General features: G+C 39.8%; 1 protein-coding gene across 3 annotated transcripts in view; it reads left to right on the top strand.

Annotated features, from left to right (window-relative positions):
- Window positions 1–15,793, top strand: part of pals2b (protein associated with LIN7 2, MAGUK p55 family member b) — a 22,557-nt gene extending 6,764 nt beyond the window's left edge. Inside the window, exons 2-14 of one of the 3 annotated variants that reach the window (XM_016676705.1) lie at window positions 1,077–1,128; window positions 3,881–4,122; window positions 7,626–7,726; window positions 8,254–8,406; window positions 10,347–10,499; window positions 10,644–10,871; window positions 11,603–11,734; window positions 11,829–11,925; window positions 13,001–13,069; window positions 13,154–13,315; window positions 13,627–13,829; window positions 13,962–14,090; window positions 14,508–15,793. In XM_016676705.1, coding sequence (XP_016532191.1) covers window positions 3,999–4,122; window positions 7,626–7,726; window positions 8,254–8,406; window positions 10,347–10,499; window positions 10,644–10,871; window positions 11,603–11,734; window positions 11,829–11,925; window positions 13,001–13,069; window positions 13,154–13,315; window positions 13,627–13,829; window positions 13,962–14,090; window positions 14,508–14,684 — 1,728 coding nt within the window. In that variant the 5' untranslated portion in view covers window positions 1,077–1,128; window positions 3,881–3,998 and the 3' untranslated portion in view covers window positions 14,685–15,793. Of the gene's footprint in view, window positions 1–1,076; window positions 1,129–3,880; window positions 4,123–7,625; window positions 7,745–8,253; window positions 8,407–10,346; window positions 10,500–10,643; window positions 10,872–11,602; window positions 11,735–11,828; window positions 11,926–13,000; window positions 13,070–13,153; window positions 13,316–13,626; window positions 13,830–13,961; window positions 14,091–14,507 lie in introns of all 3 variants that reach the window. The other 2 variants (XM_016676704.1, XM_007562666.2) reach the window with 2 other exon arrangements.
- Window positions 15,794–24,427: the final 8,634 nt, after the last annotated feature.

The following is a 24,427-nucleotide window of genomic DNA, read 5'->3' as shown; positions in this document are numbered from 1 at the left end:
TATATATATATATATTTATACCGATATAAATAAAAAAAAGAAGATCATCATTGGCCAAAGCTGATGCTAATGCAGTTGCATATTCTTAGTTATTACTTAAATGTAGCCTACCACTTGCCATTAACATTTGGGATAGACCTCAGCACCTCTTAAACCAAAGAGGGATAGAGTGAGTTTGGGAATCTGCCAGACTCCGGCTCCGCAATGTTGCACTTCCTTTAATGACGGTGGGAGAGGAATGAGATTGGATTTGTAAATAAAAACCTTTAGTCTACTACACAACCCATTGCAAAGGACAGTGACAACTGGTAGTTTTGTAGCTTGCGATGAACTGCAGTGCTCTGCGGTAATCAGTATTTAATCTCTGTAATCTGTGGATGTATAAATATTGTGTGGCTGTTATTCACACACTCTGTGAGGAAAGTCAGGACTTTCACTGATCCACATAATGTCTAAGCAGGCTCAGTCCTGTCCGGGTCATGAGGGTACCACTGGTGTCCATCTCTGACAGTCGGTAGGCGAATAGTGGATCATAAAATTCTTCTCCTTATTTTTTCAAATGTATGCTGCTCACTGAAGTGAGCATAGCCAAGTGAAAACAGCCCTGTAGAAACTGCTTTTTAACCTCACACCCATAAACCTCAATCTGATGATCTCAGAGCAGTTACTTCACGTCTTGAGTTTGCAACCTAAAACGAAAGCAGAGCCTTCCTGGAGGGGGAAAAAAAAAACCACACACACACACACACACAGCTTTGTCATTGCTTCCAGAAAAATAGTGGCCATTCGCTTTGTTAGCAGCACAGTGCTAGCAGATGATGCAGGCATGCTTGAATAGCTGAGCACAATCCGCTGCTTGAGATATCTCTGTTCAGTGTTCTTCAGACAGACCAATAGCTGACTCTGCAGGCGAGAGTCCTTTTTCAGAACTTGCAGAGATGACTTTGATCAATGCAACAGATGCATCAACGGGAGAAAACATTTGCTCACTATGTTTATCTGCTGGGGTAAATGGTTGCGTCTGAGTGTTCATGCAAGTGTTTGTCAGGAATGCAACACAATGTGCTCCTCTGCAGGTTTTCACTTTGTACTGCTGCCTATAGGACTTGACTGCACCAACTGGCACAGGTAAACAAAGCTTCATCGGTGCTAACGTACTGTGCACTTTTGGACCGAATACAAGAAGACATTTCGTGACAGGTCAATGGGAAAACTGCTGGGCTTTGAAGTTAAAGCATTCTGTTGTAGCAAGGTGTGTTTATCACACCTTGCTACAACAGTTAATTATTATGCACAGTATTTTTCAAGATTTTGCCCAAGTCCACTGGCTGATAAATATTTCAGTCTGATTAGGAAACAGAAATATTTTATATGATGCCACAATAAGCTCCTTGAGATATTATCTGTTTTATATGAAAGTAGCTAGTAAAATAGCATAGCAATTCTGAAGTTTGGTCAGCTGATGCTTTTCTCTGGAACGCCGTTCTCTTGTCATGATGCTGTTATGTGTCGAACGCTACGTGAGATTAGTTCCATTGTTTTTATTCTGTGATGTGGAAAAACTAAACTGACAGTTTAATAGATAGATTTGAGTGTGTGTGTGTGTGTGTGTGGGTGTGTGTGTGCGTGTGTGTGTGTGTGTGTGTGTGTGTGTGTGTGTTCTTGTATGTATGGGAAGAGCTAATTTCAAAGTGCTTCTATCTCAGCCGGAGATGTGTGCGGTAACACTGTATACTCATGGCCTGCTCGCATCCCCACTTTCCTGTTGAAGGAGTCCAAAGTGGCAGAGACGTTTTTAACCAAACAGATAGCGATGAAAAAGGGAGAGACAGAACCTGTAATCCAGTGCTTTCGTGGCTGGATTAAAAACCCTGCGTCCAAAGATGGGGGAGGGGTTGACTGGTTAGGGTTAAGGATGGGCAGGATTAAAACAGACAGATCTGCTCGGTGCACAGCTGTGTCACAGTGGCAAGCCGGAGTTTGGTGGATGCTGGAAGGGAGGAGCCTGTTTTTGAGTCATCCCACTCCCCCCCCTCCCCCATTTCCACTGGGATACTTCAAGTTTCGAGTTTTAAAATGCATTTTCGCTCTGAATAAACTGATTTCACAATTACCCTTGTGTAACTGTTGAGCAAGCAACCTTTGAGACAACCTACTATTTTAACATCCAACTAGCTGACCAAACAGTGGTCCGACTGACCAACCACTTAGCAAACCAAGCAACTGATAAGCCAACCAATTAGCTCACTAATCACTGATTGGACCAACTAACTGACCATTAAATTGGCCTACCAACAAAATGACAAAGAAACTGTCCAGCCAGTTCACTTTGTACTACATTTTTGTCAATGAACGTAGCAATAATTGTACCCAAATGTATGTCTTTGTGTATTTTATTTGCAGTCGGAGTCATGGTAGTCTGAACCAACTTTTGCTAGCACTGTCAATCAGCTGGTTGAAAGGAGGTTAGTTTTCCCTTGCTTCAAGGAAAGGCAAATTTTGACGACTCTTCCAGCTGCAAAAAAACATGTTGAATCTACTAAACTGAGAGAACATCCACTCATCGCTTTTGTTAACAAGTTACAAGAAACAGATGAAATGTTCTGCACATCTTCAAATTTGTAACAAATAAATGTTACAGATAACAACAACATTGTAACTGTATTAAATTGTAATTCATTGTATTATTTTTGGCGGCACTAGGCATATTTGTTACTTTTCTGGTTTAAGTAAAAACAATTAGATGGTGACATGCAAGCAACATTGGCTGCTTTGTGCTAACTAGCATGGTAGCATGATAGTAATAAGCTTTTATTGTAAAATTAATGTGGGTCAGATTAAATTACAAAACGTTGGTGCAAATCTGTCATCCTGTTGAAACATTTAGGATTTGCTAAAATGTTAAATTCACAAATAGCAACCAACTAGCCCTAGCTGTTTGGTGCTAAATAGCATGCTAGCATAAGTCGCCATAGCAAAAGTGGCAAATGAGACACAAAGGTCAAATCAGATTTGCTGATCTTTGGCATGAAACTGCCATCTATAGCTAGGTTTTTTTCCCCCATTTTTTCCATTTGTATTGACAGGGCTTTCTATTGTAATTTATTAAAATACACCACTAAAAGAAAAATAATGTTTATCTGGTCCAAGTATAGCCTGTGTTACAAAAGAATCTTACAGTGAGTGTCTAGCCCTGAAATATTGGAACAGCTTAAACTCCAGCCCCAAATATTTTGTAATCCTACGAAATATTTATCTTTCTGTCTGCACCTCACGTTCCCTATTGCATAGTTGAAAATATAAATTTTAAGCGAGTGAATAACCAGTAGAAGAATACATTTAGGACACAATCTGCTGAAACTGATAGCTTCTGCCCTCAGAAGTACCAACAAAGCCCTAACTTTGAGTAAGAATGAAAGAAAAAGGAGGAAACGAGTAGGAATGCAGGGTTGGCCCCCCTTCAGTTAGACTTATGTAAGGTTACTTACATAATGACAAATTCAACATAAGTGTGTGTGTGCCCGAGTCAAGACGAGAAGCGTAACTTGACTTCTGTTAGAGTGGGGGATCCAAGAGGACGGGCACGCAAGCAAGCGCAGCAGGAGAGAATTGTGGGATTATGTGTGTTTCTGTGTGTGATCAACAAGAAAAGGAGGTGGAGTTGAGCATGAGACGGTATTAAAGTCAGACTAGAACGAGGGGACTGACAAACACTGAACTGGTCATCATTCGTTTTTCTCATCACTATCCTCTCTGTGGATATCCTCTAATGATAATAATCCTATTCAGTTTACACTTGTTTTGCCTTATATTTTTTTATCCTCTGTCCCTAATCCCCCCTTTTGTCCTCTTTTGTCTTTCTCCTACATTTCTCTGACAGTTCAACAGGTTGGCAGTGCTAGACAAGACACAGTTGCTACTACTGGTGGTTTGCCAGTGGTTTGCCTTTGTGTACTTGTGGCGGCTGGAAGGGAAGAAGAGCGAAGGAGGACCTGGCTATGGTCACAACTATGGACGATCCCTGTCGGAATGGGGTGCAGGAGGAGGTAATGCCCTCTGGACAACCTGCCACGGAGAGGCCCCCAGCTGTGCAGTCCTCTCAGGGAGCAGAGACATCTGGAGGTGAGGAAAGGAGGAGGTGGGCTGGCTGACTGACGGACTGGCACATTCCCTTTATAGATGCTATAGTTTTTGCTTATGGTGGCTGGAGGGGTTCATTTTAAATATGTGCACATGTAAAGCTGTGATACTTGCAAACACAACACCTGGAGAGAGAGGCGGAAAAAAAATGTCGGTCTCAGTCGCTTTGCTTAGACAGCACTGTTGTAGGATAGCTCTCAAAGTGTAACATTATGTTGTCCATTCCACTCAAAAGTAAAAGGAAATCACTGTGATTTTGTGGTTGGTGCTATTATAACAGTAAAAGATTCATGGAACCTTAATGAAAAGGAACGGTCTGATCTTATGTTTTAAGAGACACGTGGATTTGTATCAGAAAATTCATGTATTGTAGGTACAACTCAACTGAATGGAAAAAAAAACATTTATTTTGTTGAAATGGAACCAAAAGAGATTACACACTTCAAACAGTTTACTGCCTTTTTATTTTATTCAGTTTTTCTAACAGATTTGTCTGTTCTTCAATGAATTATCAAGCATACGGGTCGCATTAAAAGTTAAAAAAAAGAGAGCAAGTGGGGGGTTGTGAGCAGCGTGCACACAACCATGATTGACGGCGCTAAAACCCTCCTCTTGGGTCTGATTAGTTGCTTTTGAGAGAGCTGTGTGTTTCTGTAGATGGCAATAGGAACACTGGGAGATAGCAGAGAAGCTCGACTTTGTTTTCACAGATTATCTGTCTGATAATCTGTAATATATAATTTTATATATTAATAAATATGTAAAAAAACAACAACATATATTTTATAAAAGTTATATACTCCAGCTCTATAGCTCAGCTTTTTTTTTAAGGCGTTTTAATCCATGCACTGATTAGTTCATTGTCGTTATTGTCAGTTTTGTCATTGCAATGAACAACCCTATTTCAATTAAGAAGTGCTCCATTTCTTCATCTATAAAGCTAAACAAAAATGCATGAAAATATGTGTGTGATAGAGTATCTGTCAAGGCGCCTCTCTGATGTATGCAGCTTCCAGCACACTCCTGTTGATGCTACAATTAAATATGACTGGAATACAGGTCGACAAGTCTTTTTTTCCCCCCGCGTTGGATTTATCTTACACCCTTAAAAAATAGATGCATGGATCCTCAAGCAGGCAGTCTCTCCATTAGTATTCAATGCACGGCAGCATATGTGTAGAAAAGGATGACTTTGAAGAACACACAGGGAACAGTTTATAATGTGGATAAATGCATCTGCTTGGAATCAATCGCGGCAACTATCCCGTTTTAGATTAAGAGCTTATTTTCCACAACCTTTTGCAGGGCAACAGAAACACTCGAGCACGAGGCTTTTTCTTAGTTCCACATTTTCCCTGGACGAACAGATTGCGAGTGTCCATCAGGATGGATTGTGTACTCTTGCTGCGAACCGAGCAAACATTCCTGTGGTCGAGAACGTCATGACACTTATCTCAGCGAGTGGGTAAAGGTCAACACAGAGAGCAGAAAACCCCGTAAACATATGAAAACGTAGCTGTTTGGGTGTTTACTTCCAGATGTGCTTCGATTCTGGTTTTTTTAGTTTCTCCTCTGACGCGTCTGGTTTCAAAGTTTCCGGTCCTGCGTAAACGCTGAACGAGTCTGTGTTGCTCCAGCTTTATGTTTCGCCTTTATAACAAATAGGATGTCTTAACTAACTGATTATAATTTATGGAGAGTTATGACTGACTGTAGGAGTCTGCACAATGAAATCAAGGTGCAGTTTGTTTATGGTTTTGTGTGTGTGTGTGTGTGTGTGTGTGTGTGTGTGTGTGTATGACTCTTACTACAATTACAGTTGTGGTCTGAAAGACCATGTGTGGTCCCCATAGGAGCCCAGGAACAGGACTTTAGATTGGTGCTTCTTTTTTATTATGCAACTACATTTCTCTCACTGTAGTTTTGTCTTATCCTCCCTAGTGTATTTGCCCTTCATAAATATTTAAGGTTTGTTTTGGCACTGAGCTTGCTGTTGATGTAGTCTGACTGTGCTTTATGATTTATGGTTGCCTTTTGTTTTCTGTTTTGTCACTTCTTGCATGTAGTACATTGTGTTCATTTCAATGAAAACCACCAACTCACAAACCTGAACGTGTGTTCCCAGTTGTGCGACTTTCAGAAATGTAAACATAAAAAAATAAATAACCTGCAAATGTAAAATATGTTATAAGAAATTATACTGAAAATCGTCATTTAGCCTGCTACATTTAACAAAACAAACAAACAAACAAACAAACCAGAAACAGATTTTTATATGCAGTATAAAGAGACAAAGAATTTTTCAACACTTTCTGAAATGTAATAAGAGACATTTTCTGATTTAGTTAAAATAGGATAACCAAGATTATTCTAAATATCAGATTAAACAGGGAGCAAGAGAGAGAATGTTTTATGATTACTGCTTCCATATTTCCACAGCATTATGCTGCCACCTCGATTTACACACTATGTGCCAAAATACTTTCACTGCTGGGAAAATTAACTTTCTCTTTCCTTGTCAGTATAATGACTGAGTGTTTCTATGCCACTTATGCTTGCCTGAAATGGTTTGCACAGATATACAAGGCCTTGAAATTGTAAAAGCAGAGTAATCCTACTGTATATCTGTCCATCCTATTTGGGGTGGGGCAAAAAGTAGAAATAATGTTGGTAATTCTAATCTGAAACAAAAAAAAAGTTTAGTCTGATTTAATATTACACAAACATGTTGTGTTTTTTTTTTATTTTATTTTTTTAAATAAATTTTATATATATACTGCTTCTCTGTTAGTAGCTGCACTATTCTTTTGGGGTTTCCAAGACAGCGATGTTGCACATTGAACTTGTTTCCTCAAGAGTAAACTCAAAGTATAGAGCACAGCCTAATGACACAGAGCGTGATTGGGGTTAAAAGTGTAATAGTGGGTTAGCAAGAGCAAAATCTAGAGAAATAAACCATAAGTTAACGGGCTAAAAATGCTGACTGAGCATAATTATTATCCACATAAGTGCATAATGACACACTGACACAGGCTTTAAAACACTTGACACACGATTTCAGTGCTCTAAGTGGCTTAAATGGGCTTGCGTTGGCTTTTAGACCCTGGCATTACGGCGTTAGCTGCTTCAAACAAACAGTCTACACCTCTTCTTCTACAGAATCTGTTTATGTTAACAGATTAGATTGTGTTTTTGTTTTGTTTTTGTTTTTTGTCTTCTTTTGCTTACAGCCTTTGAATCTTGCTGGCTTTATGCGTCGGCACGCACAAACTACCTGCAGGCTTTTGTGGGAATGAGCTCTGAAGCAGCTAAAATGGTTTTTGAAAAGTGTATGAAGCTGAAATTTAGCCCTTTCAGCTCAACGGGACTTGTTTTTTTTTTGTGTCAGATGTTCCATTAGTAACGGTCTGTCTATGGCTGAACTTAAACCCACAAAAATACCTTTTATCCGTTCCTCTTTGCATATAATTTTTCTGTGTTTTCAGCAACGCAGCAGGTGGAGGATAATGTTGGCGAGGGGCCTACCTCCACAGGCGTGAAAGACATCGACCTGCTTTTTCTGCGCGGCATCATGGAAAGTCCAATTGTACGCTCCCATCCTCAGGTAGCACACACACAATTCAAGCTAAGGGTTAGAGGCTGTGACCGGACTAACCTGTAGTCATGTTGAAGACCCCCTCTGCATCCTTTGCTTGCTCTGGCTGAGGTGCTTAAGTACAGTAAGGCTTTGACAAACGAGTCCTCCAGAAAATCCATACGCACTTCTAATAAGGAAAGAATGCAGCTTCACACCGCTAAAGCTTTTTTTTTTTTTTACTGATTATGCATGCATTATGCAATATTTTTAATTATAAATGATTTGTTTTCACAAATGTTCAATGCTACGTCCAATCTTAGAAATTAGATTAATGTTCTTACTGTAATACAAGGCTGAACAGTAGGTCGTTTACAGCTGAAATTAACATCGTAGCACTTCAAACAACAAAATCTGACATAATACCACCAACATAAAACACGCACACAACAGCGAGTCATCCAAAGAGATTTATTTTTTTCCTTTTTCCACATCTGTGAGAAGCATCTGCCCTCCCTGAGATTCTCTGTCCCCTCCAGGTTCAGGAGCAGCAGGAAGATGTCAAGCTAGAAGCGGTGCAGGACAACAACGTGGAGCTGGTGACGGAGATCTTGGGCGACATCAGCAACCTCAAGGTGAAAGATGACAGCGCGACTGAACTGTCGAGGATCCTGCAGGAGCCGCACTTCCAGGTCAGACCGAGTAAACAGAGCAAAAAAAAAAAAAAAAAAACAGGAAAGTAGTGTTAGAAGCTGCAATCCTCCACAACCAGACAAGTCTGGATGCAGTGAAGGCGCTCTTTTACAGTTGTGGTGTTGATTCATATATTACAAATGTATAAAACAAATAGATGACCATGCATTGAATGGTGAGCAGAGTATGCAGTTTTGGTTAGTTGATGTTTGGGCCCTGTTCTTACACTAACCTCCATTGCTGAACATAGCAGCAGCTTTACACAAGCTGGACCAATGGGAGTTGGTATTCTGAGCCCAGCGAGCCCTCAGAACCAATCAGAGCCGTCCGAGCCGTTAGCTGGAAGTTAAAACCCTGTTGACCTACTGAGGAAGAGGGAGAGGGCGGGAGGAAGGGAGATGCTGGGTTTATAGAAATGGGAAACAGATATTACATCACAGACTGAGCATGTGAGTTTGAAGAGTGAGTTTCCTGGAGAGCCACTGTTTATCATCTGAGCAAGATATTTTAGGAACAAGAGACAGTAATTCCAGGATAGGGGAAAAAAAAGAAGCTATTTTAGGGATAATCAGTGGACCAAAAAATTAAGTGATGACATCCAGAGGGTAATCCTAAATTGTGATCCATTAGTTGATTGATTATTTTAGTGGATATGTCAGAAGTGCAACTTAGAATTTTACAAGTCATAGTGAAAAAAAACAAAACAAAGAAAATGTGCACATCTCCAAAAATACCTCAGAAATGCTTTTTTTTTTTCAGAAAGATTTGTCAATCTGCTGAACTGAAGTAGCAACACTTGTTATAATGAAGGGATGACCAGAAACATTAGAAGAGAAAAACTTGTGAAGAACAGTCTTTTAAAAAGACACAGCTAAAGCATACTAAATAGCAGAAGCTGGTAAATACAATCCTGTAGGGAAGCTACTTGGAAGTCTTGGCAGTTTTGCATTAGACACAATGACCTTAAAGTTAATGGCTAGATAAAGTAGGACAGAAATACTAATGTGCTAATAATGAGGTGTTTGCTAAAAGTAGCTAGCATCAGCTGCTGTGCTTTTATTATCTTTTATCCCAGCACCTAAAATACTAACTTGCTAAGTGTAAAATGTTAGCTGAAAGTGGCTAACAGTAGCTGCTATCCTGGTAGCAACCTAAATATCAACATCAGCTAAATGCTAACATGTTGGTGGTGACTTTTTAGTTTACAGTGGCTAACAATAGCTGGTGATATCAACATTAGCTAATGTGCTAAAATGTTACTTTTAGCTTAAAGTAGCAAATAGTAGCTGCTATGTGCTAACAGTGACATTTTAGCTAGAATTAGCTAAGCAGAGAATGGTCCCAAAAGCATCTTATATCCTAGCATTTGCTAAGGTTTTTACATTAGGCAACATGCTAAAATTAGTCATAAATGTTTTATTACTGCTCATCCGTTTAGTCTTTGAATGGCATTCCTAGCTGAAGGTAAAGTGGAGAAATGAGTTATGAAAAACCACAAGAGATTTGAGTGATTTGAAAGCTTAACCCCAATTCTGTCTATTGGCAACATTTGTTGTCAAAAGTTACATATTTTGCAGAGTATAAAGTTAATCAGGACGTCACATCCTCAAAGAGCTAAAGGTTTTAATATCTGAACAACTAAAAGTCTTGGTAGCTGTACGCTTTCAGTAGGGTCAGTACTTTATAGCATTCACACAATTAATGTCAGTTGATACTTATCATTCCTTTGCACTTTACATCAAGCAGTAATGCATAAAGTTACCTTTTCTAGCTACTGCCTCTGTTTATGGTTTTAAACAACGAGGCTTACTCAGACTAAACCAGTGAGTATTGTGAGTGAATGAAATTGAGCAAGAGACATTCTTTTCCTTAATCATCTGGAAAGAACATAATTTGTTTTCTTGGGATGCTTCACGTACTATTGTCTCTCCTCTCTTAGTCCCTTTTGGAGGCACACGACATGGTGGCATCAAAATGCTATGAAGTGCCTCCACCGGCTGAGACGGCCAACGATGCAGCGGTCAACAGCGCGCTCATGCAGGCCGACGCTGTCCGCATGATCGGCATTCGAAAGAAGGCCGGCGAGCCGCTGGTGAGCCAAGACGAAGGGCAACTCCGTTTGTTTTATCTGTTTCCTTGTACCTGCACACCTGTTGCTGTTGAACATGAATGATGATCGAAGGGGGAAGGAAGCAGCCCAGGCTATACGTTCCATCCCCGTTCATCTTCCCCACAGGGCGTGACCTTTCGTGTAGAAAAAGATGACCTGGTCATCGCCAGGATCCTCCATGGCGGCATGATCGACAGGCAAGGCCTGCTCCACGTGGGTGACATCATTAAAGAGGTGAATGGGAAGGACGTCGGCAACAACCCCACAGAGCTGCAGGAGATGCTGAAAAACTGCAGCGGAGGCATCACGCTGAAGATCCTCCCCAGCTACAGGGATGCTCCTGCACCTCCACAGGTAGAACAACAAATCGGTGCTAAGTGCTGGTGTAAAGAAACGACACAGAAAGAGCGGCAGATGTTGGGTGGTGGCACCGGCCTGGTGATCTGGCGCCTCCATCAATCCTCTGTGCATGAATGTGAACCATGGGAGCCCTATTAATAACACTCGACATGCTATCTAGGTCAGAATTGCTGTTTTAGCCTCATACAGACACACACACACACACACACACACACACACACACACACACACACACACTCACGCATGCTTTCTGTAGTTACATGCGCCCTCACATGGAAAGTACAGTAATTTGTAAACCCTGTATTTTCTCTTGTTTAGTCACGTTCGCTGACATAAAAATAAAAAAAGGACCCTTTTTTCATCTTTGACATAAATTGACATGCATGAACATGCCAGTTTATGCTAAGAAGGCATAAACTGGAAGTGAAGGTGAATGAAACATGATGCGAAACGCTATCCTGCTCTGTGGCTCTGCACATGCTGAGCAGTGTACTTTCCTGGCTTGTTTTATGGCTTCCTCTGGCTGCTTGTTTAATCTAATACATCAGCCAGAGCACTTAGCCTTCCTGGCAAACGCCTCCGCTGGTGGTGCATCGCAAAGAGCAGCACAGAGCGTCCTCTGAGCTCCTGTTGTCACCTCTTTACTCCAGCCTTACCTTGTATCAGTATTGTCTTCTGAAACATAATCAGATTTAAGTGAACGCGCGACCCCCCCGCCCCGACAGGTGTATGTGCGGCCGTACTTTGACTACGATCCAGCCAGTGACAACCTGATTCCCTGTCGAGAGGCGGGAATGGCTTTTAAGAGAGGCGACATCCTTCAGATTGTCAACAGAGAGGATCCCAACTGGTGGCAGGTGAGCTTTTCCTTTTTACTTGTCGTTTCTGCTCAAGTGTCCGCAAAGGTCACGAGACGAAAGGAATCTCAAGCTGCACTGTAATCCATTGCAGGCGTGCCATGTAGTGGGTGGCGCCACAGGACTAATACCCAGTCAGTTCTTGGAGGAGAAGAGAAAAGCGTTTGTCCCTAGAGACTTTGACGGATCAGGTTTGTCTCTGCCTAGTGTTGTAATTGTGGTCTTAAATCTAAATGAACCATTTGCTAATAGTAAAATGCTGTCATCATGAGCATGAATGCCATGTTAATTTTGTATTTTAACGATGCATTATCCCTGGAGCACAACCCCCACGTTTTCAGTGGAGATGAGATGGGAGCCAAAAAAATGTAACTTTGTGTTAAAGGAAATTAGTTAGGAAAACCCCCAAGCCTCATGCCCATCATAACCACATGAAGGTGCCGGAACACCACCGTCACTATCCATATGAAGGGAGATCGCCACAGATTATGAGTCTCCTCACACAAAGAAGCGCCAACTCCAAAGTTGACTCTTGCAAGATTTACTGAAATTTGCCTAGTCAAATGATTTCTGTCTCAATGACGGTAAGTTTCCTTTGAGAAGGTCAAAGACCCAGTGAGTCACACAAAGTGGAAACAATAACAGAGAAGAACAGTGCCTGGGTTTTTTTAAACCCTCCTCAAAACCTACAATGATGATGGTTGAAACTTGGACACAAGTGGATTTTCCGACAACAAAATGATCCCGAACACACGGCAGAATTGGTATGGGAACGGATAGCGTGCTAACATTAAGCTTTAACCCCACTCATGATCTGCGGTCTGCACTTAAAAGCTGTGTTTGTGCCAGAAAACTAAAGAGCCTCCACAAGTTCTGATGAGAAGAACGGCCCAATATCCATGCAGAATTATGCCAAGACCACACTGATGCCTGCAAAAAGTGTTGTTTCTCTTTAACCTGCAAAAAGAGATTTAACTTCTTTTTTAGAAAGTAATTTGTACCAAAAAAGCCCTAAATTTCTAAGACATTCATGCTGATGGTGAATTTATGTAAACTCATAACTGGTAATACATCAAAATGTGAAAGCTACAGTTAACACATTAATTTTAACAAAAGTCTACTAGAACCAAATTCACAAACTAGAAGCAAATATTCCACAAATGCTACCAACTCTCAGAAAACGCTCCATGCCTGCCCCCATCTGACCAAAAGCTGCAATTGCAAATATGTATAAACGGATAAATGTTCCTTCCGTTTCATTTTTAGGAATTCTCTGTGGCACCTTGGCAGGGAAAAAAAAGAAGAAGATGATGTACTTAACAGCGAAGAATGCAGGTTAAAATATATTCTTCTCAGTGTTGGGTTTACAACTGGTGTTTCTAGTTCAGTTTTCTCAAACTTTAAAACGTTTTCGAACAGAGTTCGACAGACACGAGTTGCAGATCTACGAGGAAGTAGCCAAAGTCCCTCCATTCCAGAGAAAGACGCTAGTCCTGATTGGTGCTCAGGGGGTGGGCCGACGCAGCCTGAAGAACAGACTGATGGTCCTCCACCCCACACGCTTTGGCACCACTATACCATGTACGTAATATTCCTGTTCTCCTATAGACAGTGTCTCGCAAAGTATTCAAACTCCCTGAAATTTTAAGGTGTAATCTTTTATTCTGACTGAACGCTATGTGTGGTGAAAAAGTACTGCAGATGCAGCAACGAATTTAAACTTGATGTTCATATGAAATTTGAATGAAAAGGAGCTACTTTACGAAGAGCGGGCAAACATTTCCAAATATACTGCCGAAGCCCAAATATAAAAAAAAGTTAAAGGGCCTGTAATTAAAAAAAAAAATTAAATATTCAAAGCTATGCTTTTTTTTTTTTTTCCCCACATTCAGATACGTCACGGAGACCCCGTGACGAGGAGCTAAACGGCAACACCTACCACTTTACCTCGCGGACAGACATGGAGGCGGACGTGAAGGCTGGTCGCTTCCTGGAACACGGCGAGTACGACGGCAACCTGTATGGCACAAAGATCGACTCCATACATGAGGTGGTCGCCGCGGGACGCACCTGCATCCTGGACGTTAACCCCCAGGTACGGACCAAAGAATGGCACCTCAAAAAGGACTGGCAAATAGTGGGCAGGAGGGAGGGAACTACGCAGAACGTCACGGCGAATGTACTTTAGATGAACGTAAACGTGTTTCTGCTCGACTGTCCTCTCCAGGCTTTGAAGGTACTGAAGACAGCAGAGTTCATGCCCTACGTGGTTTTCATTGCAGCGCCTGATTTTGACACACTCAAGGCCATGCACAAAGCAGTGGTGGATGCAGGCCTCACAACAAAGCAGCTCACGGTGAGTAACCAGTCGACAAACTCAACAGTGTGATCGTGTCGATTTGATTAATCCATTGAAAGACCAAGTCCCGACCCATTTTCAGTTGTCATTTAGACTGTTCCGGTATTTCATGAGCTCATGATGCACTCTAACAAAATCATAGATACTCCATCAAATATTCATGACAAATAACTGTTTGTCATGTAGATTGTGTCTGATGATTTTTTTCTGAGACTTGGTGAACCCAGTCTACCACTGACATCAAGAAAACCTCCAGCGTCTTCATTTCATTTCAAGTTTGGGGAAAAAACTTGTCTTTTTTCCCTTATCCTTAACATAAAATATATAATTTGCTGAGTCTTCACTCCCTTTTCATTCTCTGAACTGCAAACATCGTTACTCCAGCGGTGACCCGTCCCCTTGTTGTCTCTACAGGACGTGGACCTGAGGAAGACCGTGGATGAGAGCGCCCGTATCCAGAGGGCTTACAACCACTACTTCGACCTGACCATCGTCAACGACAACCTGGACAAAGCCTTCGAGACGTTACAGGCCGCTGTGGACAAACTGTGCTCCGAGCCTCAGTGGGTCCCAGTGAACTGGGTGTATTAAGGACTTGAACCGGCGCTTCCGCAAACCGTAGAGTTTTCTGACAAAGAAGAGGATACGAGGGAGGAGATACTACTGAATGATAATATCCGATTGCTCCTTCTCCCCCTAGACCTGCACACTGTGCAACTCCTTTTCTACTCCAAACTCAAAGGGAAAGAGTGCTTATGTATTTTATAACATTTTTTTATGACAAATCTTTATATCCCACGTGGAATCAATTCAAACATATTGTCATGTGCTTTGGGCCAGTTGTTTTTACTTTTCCATTTAATTTATTGTTGTAGGTTTTAGTGTTGTGGATGGTTTTGTATCGCCAGTCCTTCTTCCATGACGTGAAGGATTCATCGGCACCAAAGCTCCAGGACGACGTGGATCTTTGAGCAGTCGTTGCCGTGTCTGAACAACCACTGCAGCCATTTTGTCTCCACCTGAATCTTTGGTTATTTTTTAAGTAGCCGTCATCATCTCATCACTTCATGTCCTCCAGATGGATCAAGGAGTCGACGCTCCTCCTGCTGCCAAGAAGGAAAACACTGAGTTCCTTTTTCAAAGGGGGGCAAACACTTGGTTTTGCCTAGATGTGTCATTTTATTTTCCATCAGTGTGGTGATTAATAGTGTATAGAGTTTAATCCGATGTGATCCTCGGCTTTATTTTATATGTGTCACTTTGTCATCACCCAGTCCTCACAAGCCAACCCGTTTGTTGTATTTTTGTAAACATGTCTCACTCTGTCTTTATGTTCAGTGTCATTGAATGTCAAAGCTCCTTACCAAACCCCCAATCTGACTGAAACTGATGCAACGTCCAACTCCACAAGCACCCAAGCAAAGCCAAAAGAGCAAAGCTGTAGCATCATTCTTCTACACCTTTCATTTTTAAATATCAAATAATAAATAAACCTTTTTTTTTTTAAAGATATTTGCTTGCACTTTAGGTAAGAAAGATAAATTACCTCATATTGATGTTTCTTACAGTAAATGTAATTTTTCACAATCTTAAGTTTTATTTGCATCAGCCCGGCTGCGTGATTGAATGAAATGTCCCCACATCAACCCACTGTGTTTTTGCATTTTTATTAGTAAAGTTCTAATAAAGTTTATCAAATCCTAACCTATGGCTGCTACTGTGTCTTTGGCTGTCTGCTGACCAGGTGAGGCAAGCAGTTTTCTTGCCTCATGGCAGGGGGCGCTCTTGATCCCAAACACCGACTCCACAACTGCAAAGTAAGAGACACCGAGCTAGCCAAACAGTAAATAAGCGAAGCTACACACTATGACGTGTGTGTGTCATGTACTTATTACACAAGTGAAGCTGAACAGCACTGAAAATGCACAAATGGAAAAAAGAAAAACAGCAGAATAAGGTATTTTAAAAGTTTTTTTTTATTTTACGCAACTTACAGTCAAGCCAAAGTGTGTGAACTATATTAAGTGATACGTATTCACATTATGTCCTAACAGGGTTTACAGCATATTCTGTGTTCTGTAAGCATAACTGTTACCCGAAAAATAAAATAAAAGTAAATGTGAAACAGAAACCTAGACAGCTTACATCTTTACAACAACACAAACAAAAGGAGCTTAGCAGTCGATGTGAACAAATTAAATTCAGCAACATGAAGAACCCTCACCAGAACAGGAAGGACAGCAAACTCAGTTTTTGGCATGTCGGTGGTTTTAAAGAAAAAAAAGGGGGAGAGAAGTGAAGGGAGGTCTGAAGTCACGTGGCTTTGCAGAGCTGCCTCTGCCGAAGGACTTTGGCTGCCATGGAAACGCTCCAGGTAGAAAATTAAAAGCAGGGACAAAAAACAAAAAAAAACAAAAAAAAAAAAAACAAAAAAAAACAAAAAAAAAAAAAATTTGAGTGTCCTGAAATTAGTTGGCCGATTTTATTATTAATTTGTTATTCATCTCCTTTAAAAACAAAAGGACCATCTTTGAAGTCAACTACATCTCCAGGACAGGCTCTACATTCATAGGAGGTAGATAACGCGGTGATGTTAACGTTGAGGTGGAGTCCGGGACATTGTAGTGCATCATTTCTTCCACTTTAAGGCCAGATGGGAACTTTCCACGTAGCTCTAAGGCCATCTTAAGACAAAGGTGTAAGGAAGGGCAGGGTGGGTTCGGTACAGCCCTTTCATGGCGATACCTGAGTCAACAGGCGTGTGAAAACGCTTGGTGCACCATCAATTCTTCATCGACAAAATATTTTTTTTTTAAGTCGACATGAGTGGAGAAACATTTGGAGAAAATCTGAGTGGATTTGGCCAAAAGATGTTGCAACAGTAGGCTGAGGCATGTGTGCCGCTTGTGACATTCAAACCTCCCATTAGGGAAAATTAAAAGATATATATATTTATATATATATTGTTGGACAATACATTTAGAGAACAAAACAGAGTCAATGCAGCATATATCAGGCTTATGAGGTACTTCATGAATATATATAGATAGATATAATCAACTTTTTTTTTTTAGAAAAGCTTCTCAAAGTCATTATTCCTTGTAGTTCCTATTGATAGCATAAAATACCTCGTCAGTTATTTCATTTTTTTTTAAACTCGGCCCAAGCTAGATGGGCGTCTTTATTTTTTTTATTCGTTTTCAGAGACTGCTTTCAAAAAGTGCAAAAAACACAAATACTGATCGTTCTATGCAGCATCTACACTCACGGTTATTGAAAACGGAGAGAGAACGTCTTGGATTTGATTTATGGTTTGTTTTTTTTAAACAATGAGATGGAGGTCGAAACCTAATGCTGGAGCAGATGGAGGAGGAGAAAAAAAAATTCGAGAAAAGGCACATCTAAAGAAAATGACTGCGAACATGCTAGATGTCTACAGCTTGGATTTGATCTGTAAAGTGACACAGCAGCTCATATGTACCTTTGGTCGAATCATTTATACGCTGTCAGTTGAGATTGAAACGTGTTTCTTCCCTTTAGCGAGCAAACGGGGGAGGGATGCCGAGTGCAGCGAGGAGGAAAGGCAGAAATTAGCAGTCCGTATTTAATCGCGAGGAAAATGTGTCAAGCCGCAATGTTTTTGGCTTCCTGGTAAAACTGCAAATGAAATCAAGCTGCTCAGAAATCCAACTAAACGACATGCTCAATGTAGTGCTGCTGCAAACACACCTGAACAAAAAGCCGACGTACCAACAACCCGCACGGCAACAGAGAATCACCGCAACTGCGTCTCACAACAACTTTGCTGACAAAGAATCCACAAAAATCGGCGCCCAGCAAATCGGAATCACAATGGCACACGAGAAAGATCCAGTCGTGATTATGGTTTATGACACACACAAGGAAGGAATCCTAAAGTTAACGCTGGGTTCTCTGACTCTGGATTGGTTAGAGAGAAAAAACAAACAAAAAACAAATAAAATAAATAAATTTGGTCCCCTAAGAAAAAAAAAGTAAAAATCGAGCACAGCAACATTAAAAGTTTTCTCACACGATATTGGCTTGTATTGGTTTGGTCACTACGAGATTTCGCTTCGGCGCCTTTCTCATAAACAAACGGGATTATAGTAGCAAGCACCAGACTGCTGCTCTGAGGTAGTTCTTTACAAAGCTGGTGGATTAAAAAAAGAAGAAAAAAAAAAACAACAACTGGAAAGCAATTGTTGAGATGTGAAACGACTTAAACCAACCGCCTGGCAGGAGCGGATGTGTGCAGATCGGGATGATGGCATTCAGTTGGAGATTTCCTAACAGCTCTCCTCAGACGCGTCATTTAAAGGACGTTTGCATCGAAAAGAGCAGCAGACGCAGTCGGGGTCACGGTGTCACTTCTGCCCGACGAGTTTCAAACGACCTGCATGACGATTAGAAAACCCGGCTGAAGTTCTTAGTTACCATTTAAATACTGGGTTATCACTAGGCGAAAAGCCAAGACTTGCTGATGGTTACAAATGTAAATTTGGTGCTTTAAGCTGACGACTGGGACGCTGGAGGTCATCGGATGGTCCTCAATATCTGGGGCAGGATTCAGAGTTTAGGGGGAAACTTAAAAAAAAAAAAAAAGTTTTGAAAAGTAATTTTACAGTTTTCAACAGGTCTGAATTTATGATGGCACATGAGCATAATATAGTAAAACATGCAGAATTTTCTGTTTAAAGAGGAAAAAAATATTCAGTTCATGTTTTACTTTTTAAAAGTATTTAAAAAAGTCATGACCATTCTCCATTAATAAACAAAAATTGTGAAGCATCCCTTCATCGCTGAGAAGAGCCTCCAATTTAGATGCCAACTTCAACGCCATTAGGCAGACAGGAAGTGGAGCTTTTCTTCTCCAATGGTTCCACCTGTGATGAGTTCAACCCAAGAACCACTTCCTTGTTCACGTCAAAATAAGAGTCCCAACAAACGCAGCACTCTATAAGCTAGCGCACTGACTTCTCAAATTCAAAGTCATGAGAAAAGCAGGACCCCTTATAAAGTCAAAATTCAAGGTGAACGTTTACCTTTACAGACTGAACACTTAGCATGAAGATAAACATGTTACCAGTTTGTATTACCAACAAAACAAATGCCGTTCCGACTCAGACGTGACGCCGTTTCCATAACCAATGCAGAATCGATACCTTCCATTCATTTCACGAGACAAAATAATGCCGACACAGCAACCAGCTCTGAACCTCGGAAGACAAGCTATTGTAATGAGAAAAAAAAATAAAAAAAATGGTGCGTTTCAGTATTGTGAGATCTCGGGCCACAACATGTCACTGCACCCCTACTCCATCCTAGAGGCTTTTTAGACACGGAAATAGATCTGAAGATATTCTAACATTTAGGGATCTTTAGAATTGAAAATAAAAACCTTTTGCCAAACAGGGAATCTCAAAAGTCCAACAAAAAAGAAAAAAAAAAAAAAACCCCAAAACCAATCATGTGAAGATAAAAAGCAACGCTATGTCCGGCTGCTAGATGCGCTCGTGCTGCATTTAAACAAGAACTTGTGCACATTACATTGCTGTCACATGGCTATAGGTAATGGGGTGGACATGGTTTCAATTACTGCCAGAGACATTATTAGTCTTCAGAGGATTTATATACAAACAGGAAGAGGAGAATTATGTCAGGTGAAGCCGGCTGAGCACTCTGAAAATCGGTTCATATCTTACACGTATAAAGAAAATAAAATAAACCAGGTTCTAGCAACTATATGCTGACAAACAAAAAAAAAATAAAAATAAAAAACATGCTTCATTCAAAATCAGAAAAGACTTTACAAGAACAAGTTCACACGAGGCAGGATTATCAGGCTGGGAGTTGAAGCAAAGCTGGAAACCTAAATGCAAACGCAAAATCCTCCGATTTCTTTTTTAAATGCAAACAAACAAAAAAAAAAGACGCACACATCAAACAAAGCATGAATCCACAGCTGAAGACATCACTTCCCTTCACACCAGTGGGATCTGCTGCTCTCCAAAGCATCTGATAATGAAAAGATTAGCAAGCTTTGCAAAGAAACCTACAATTTTCTGCTTAGAAGAACAGAGTCACGCAGTAATAATAATAATAATAATAATAATAGAAGAAAGTTTGTACAGAAGAAGCAGAGCTTAAAACGAACTCGGATCGTTTCTTTCACAATTTTACAAACCACACAGACTAAATTACATTCGGTACTATCTGAAGACGCGGAAAACAGGCTCTACTCTTAAAAAAAAAAATAAGAAAAGAAAAAAGAATTATATTAGCAACTGTTTTGCTAAAACGACACACAAGCAGCTTAGAGAGGAGAAAAATGACTATACAGATGGGAATGGTTTGGAAAGGATTCGTCTTATAGTTGCTGCTTTATAAGAAATCGGTTTCAACTCCAGAAAATGTTCAAATATTATCAGGCTTAAAGACAGTTTGAACATTAAAAAAAAAAAAAAGAAAATTATTCCATTGCATAATTTGATATGGTATTTGTAGTTAATGTTGGCTAGTTCTGCTACCTGGTTTATCCAGGTTTTGGCTTTCCAAATGAAAACCTTTTGTGAATTTAACACATTCAGGAAAAATAAAGTCTCTACGCCGGTGTTCGTCGGTACCACTATAATAGGTAATGCAGGATTTCACCTGCAACATGATGCCACATTCATCCAGGTTAGGAATACTCGTCACTGTTGTAAACATTCTTTTGTTGAACTCATTTGGAAGAAGAAAAAAAAAGCAAAGTGACAAAAGCTCCTCGTTACTCTGTAGTTTGTTTTTGGTCTTACTGTGGGGGGGAAAGGTGGTCGCCCACATTGCAGTTCTGGACAGAGATAAAACTGTTTATCTAACAGGACATGCACCACTTTGGCATCCAACAATATTCTCCTTTTAAAACACCTTTCAGTTTGGTTAACAGGGGAAAAAAAAAAAAAAAAAAAAAAATCTACTACGATTTCTATACAAAGGCGATCCACTCACGCAACCGGAAATAATCGCTCTTATTATTGTCGCTTAAAGGCTTTGGGTTATTTCTCAAAAGAAAAAAAAAATAATTACTTGCTCAATTTTGGTTGGCTAGGGGAAAAGGAAAGAAAGGGGGGAAAAAAAAGCTATTTTGTAAGTGGCTGCAGATTTTTGCTGTTAATGCATGAATAGCTACAATATTGTTTTTTATTTAGTGCAAATGTAAGTTTTGGAGTTTTATATCAAGAAAAAAACAATGCCATTTCGATCTGGTTTTATAAGGTGCTGGTGTAAGGAATGAAAAAAAAAAAAAAAAAAAACATACACAGAGCAGTAACAACAAATCCAAAAGCTAGCTTCTCCTTTCTTTCCAAGTTAAAGCAATGGGATTGTTACAATTACTGAAGAATCCTGTTTCCAACTCTCCGTGAAGGGAATAAGAATAATTTAAAAAAAGAATATTAATGACAAAGCCATTCAACTTCCCAAGACAAGGGCATCACTATGTAGAAATAAGCAGTGCACTTTACTCTCCATTATACATTATTATCTGGCTGACCACCAATGAACAGTGACTGGCAGGAAACGCTTAAAATACAACATCGCAAAGATCAGTAAACAGACCTTACCTAAGCACCAACAGGCCATCTTAACACTTTTCGGCGTGGAAGTTGTTACCAAGGGAAGGCGAACCAGTTAGCCATTTTCAGACCCGAGTGAGACGTTACAGGAAATTAGAGAAAGCAGAGATATACATGTGATTACTTAAAGAGGAGATGTTATATTCAGAGACATCTCAGGAATTTAAAAACAGACGGCTAACGAAATCGTAACTGGCTAAAACCAGTGTTCAGAAATCAGCCAGAGTTCTCCACTTTCCTAATCGTCTTTGAAACTTTAACCAGCAGTCTGCGATAGCACCACTGAGACGCACTGACTTTGTCTCGATGAAGGAGAACTTTGCATTTGTTGTTACACAGCTTGAGCAGAGAAGCAACTTTTAAATCAAAGTGTCATTTTAGTGGTGCATAGAAGAAAAAGAAGCAGAAGAAGAAGCAGAAAGTCGTGTGTGTATGTACAAACACACTCGAAGCATTTGGTCATAGAACTTCAACGCAAACAGATTCTGTCTCTTCGGTTTGCGTAATACTAAATACATGTCATGCAAAGAGAAGAACAAAAAAAAATAAAAATTAAAAATAAATTCATCATGCTCACCAAGCCTCTAAAGTCAACAACGAGACACGAGCGACGCCGGTTACGATACGCAGCCAGGGTAATTATACAGAAATGGCCAGTGGCGCGATGCTACCATCACGCCACAGCAACAGGTAACAAGAGGTAGAACACACGGCCATTTCCATGCAATTACACCAGTGTCGCACATTATGGCTGAGCCTTCGGTTCTGATTAATGGAGGAAAAAAAAACAAAAAAGAATAAAAAATTAAAAAAAACGCACACACACATATTAGAAGTCATACTCATAATTCTGCTATCAAAAGTGCATCCAAATTTACATGTTGTGAGACCAGCACCGATAAGAACAATATCGACATCAGAACAGTAAATATCAAGTACGGGATTTTTTTTTTTTTTTTCCTTTTTCCAAAATGCCCCACAAACACAGTCAGTCGGATCTCTAGTTGCTTTAGAGGAGTTAAAAGTAAAAAGAGGGGAAACTGATGTAGTTAAAGGGAGAGAGAAAAGGACTGTAAAAATAATGAAGGATCAGTGAGGACTTAAGGTGATTTACAGTGAAAACATCTAGCACCTAGAGTCAAAATGCCTTTTTTTTGTGCTTCTGTGTCTTTTGAGTAATAATCGTGTAAAAGTTGGTAATCTTGTTTGGCCATGAACGATTGTGTGTTACAAAGGATGCGCTCACTTTTAGGCTAGAAAATCTACATCGTCACAAATGACCACTTTTATCCTATTACAAACACGTGAAGGATGCTGAGAAGCAATAAGAAACAAAACTAAATGCGAAACACTTTGAAATAACAAAAAAAACAAAAGGAAACAAAAGCCCTGATTGTCTACCTCTGTACACGATCCGATTTCATGTGGGATCCCCGTTAACTGCTAAAATCTCTGTTAAAAAAAATGATGCATAGTTAGAAAATGTACACTACTTGCCTTCAATCTAGACAAACAATCACGAGCTCAACGTAGCGGTAAAACTGAAGCAGGATGTCGTTATGTATCAATTCCATTAGTAAAACTGTGAGAGTCTTAGAAGGCAAGATAATTGCATTTAAAATGTTTATACAAATAGTTAATTTAGACAAAATTTGGGCCATTTTTTTCTTCTTAAAAAAAAACCAAAACATTCTAAAATTTTCTCAGCATTTTTGCACTGAAAGCTTATTTAAAATATACCTTGTTAGGAACATTTCTATTTCAGTAAAAAGACTCACAAAAGCTGCTTGCATAAATCCCCCCCACCCCAACGATGCTTTTGTACGACGATCATTCACGGTTCTTGAAGGGCCCTCTAAACTAACGAGGCTCTTCTATCATCATTTAAAATCAGTTCAAATGTAAAAAACTCTTCTGTACCGAACACCCCCTCACCGAGACGCTACACGGCTGCCCCAATCTGACGCGGCGCAGCAGAAAATACTTTCCTGCTGCTATATACAATAAAAAAATAGAAGTAGGATTGAGGGGCGTAAAAATGGAAAAAAATAAAAAATAATAAAACACCTAGAAAAATCTACAAGTTGGAAAAAACAAAACAAAAAAAAAAAACAGAAAAAAATAATGCATCTCAGCTACAGGACTATACAATGAAGAATTACTAGAAATGAAAAATTTGTTATGATCCCCTTTTGAGTTTTCAAATGTTTCATCAGTACGGCTCAGAATACAATATAAAAAGGTTGCTGGGAACCAGTCCCGGCACGCCTGATTTTATGCTTGAAAATTATCAGTTCAGACAAGACAATGAACAAGATTATTCAGTCTCTACACCTTAAAAAAAAAAATTTTAAAATCTGTCAGAGATGATCCAAATAGTTTACGAATCAGATGAGAAACTGTCTTTTCACCATCACCAGATTTGGCATAAAAAAAAAAAAGAAAAATAAAAAAAGAAAAAGTTTGTAGATCAAAGAAAAAGGCAGAAACACCAAACAGGAACTAACTAGTTCATCAAAAAAAAAAAAAAAAAAAAAAATCATGGTCCCAAATGACACTTTTTAAAAATCAGATCATGACCTATGTTGAAGGAAAGAAAAATATTCAAATAATTCATAATATATTAACCCTCCTGTTATGTTACGGGTCAAATTGACCCGTTTTAAAGTTTAACATTTTTGTTTGAAACAGTTGGAAGTA

Source organism: Poecilia formosa, unplaced genomic scaffold (genome assembly GCF_000485575.1).
Source record: "Poecilia formosa unplaced genomic scaffold, Poecilia_formosa-5.1.2 Scaffold139, whole genome shotgun sequence".
Taxonomy (NCBI): Eukaryota; Metazoa; Chordata; class Actinopteri; order Cyprinodontiformes; family Poeciliidae; genus Poecilia; species Poecilia formosa.
The sequence above is the reverse complement of the archived record's forward strand: the minus strand, read 5'-3'. Positions and strand labels throughout refer to the sequence as shown.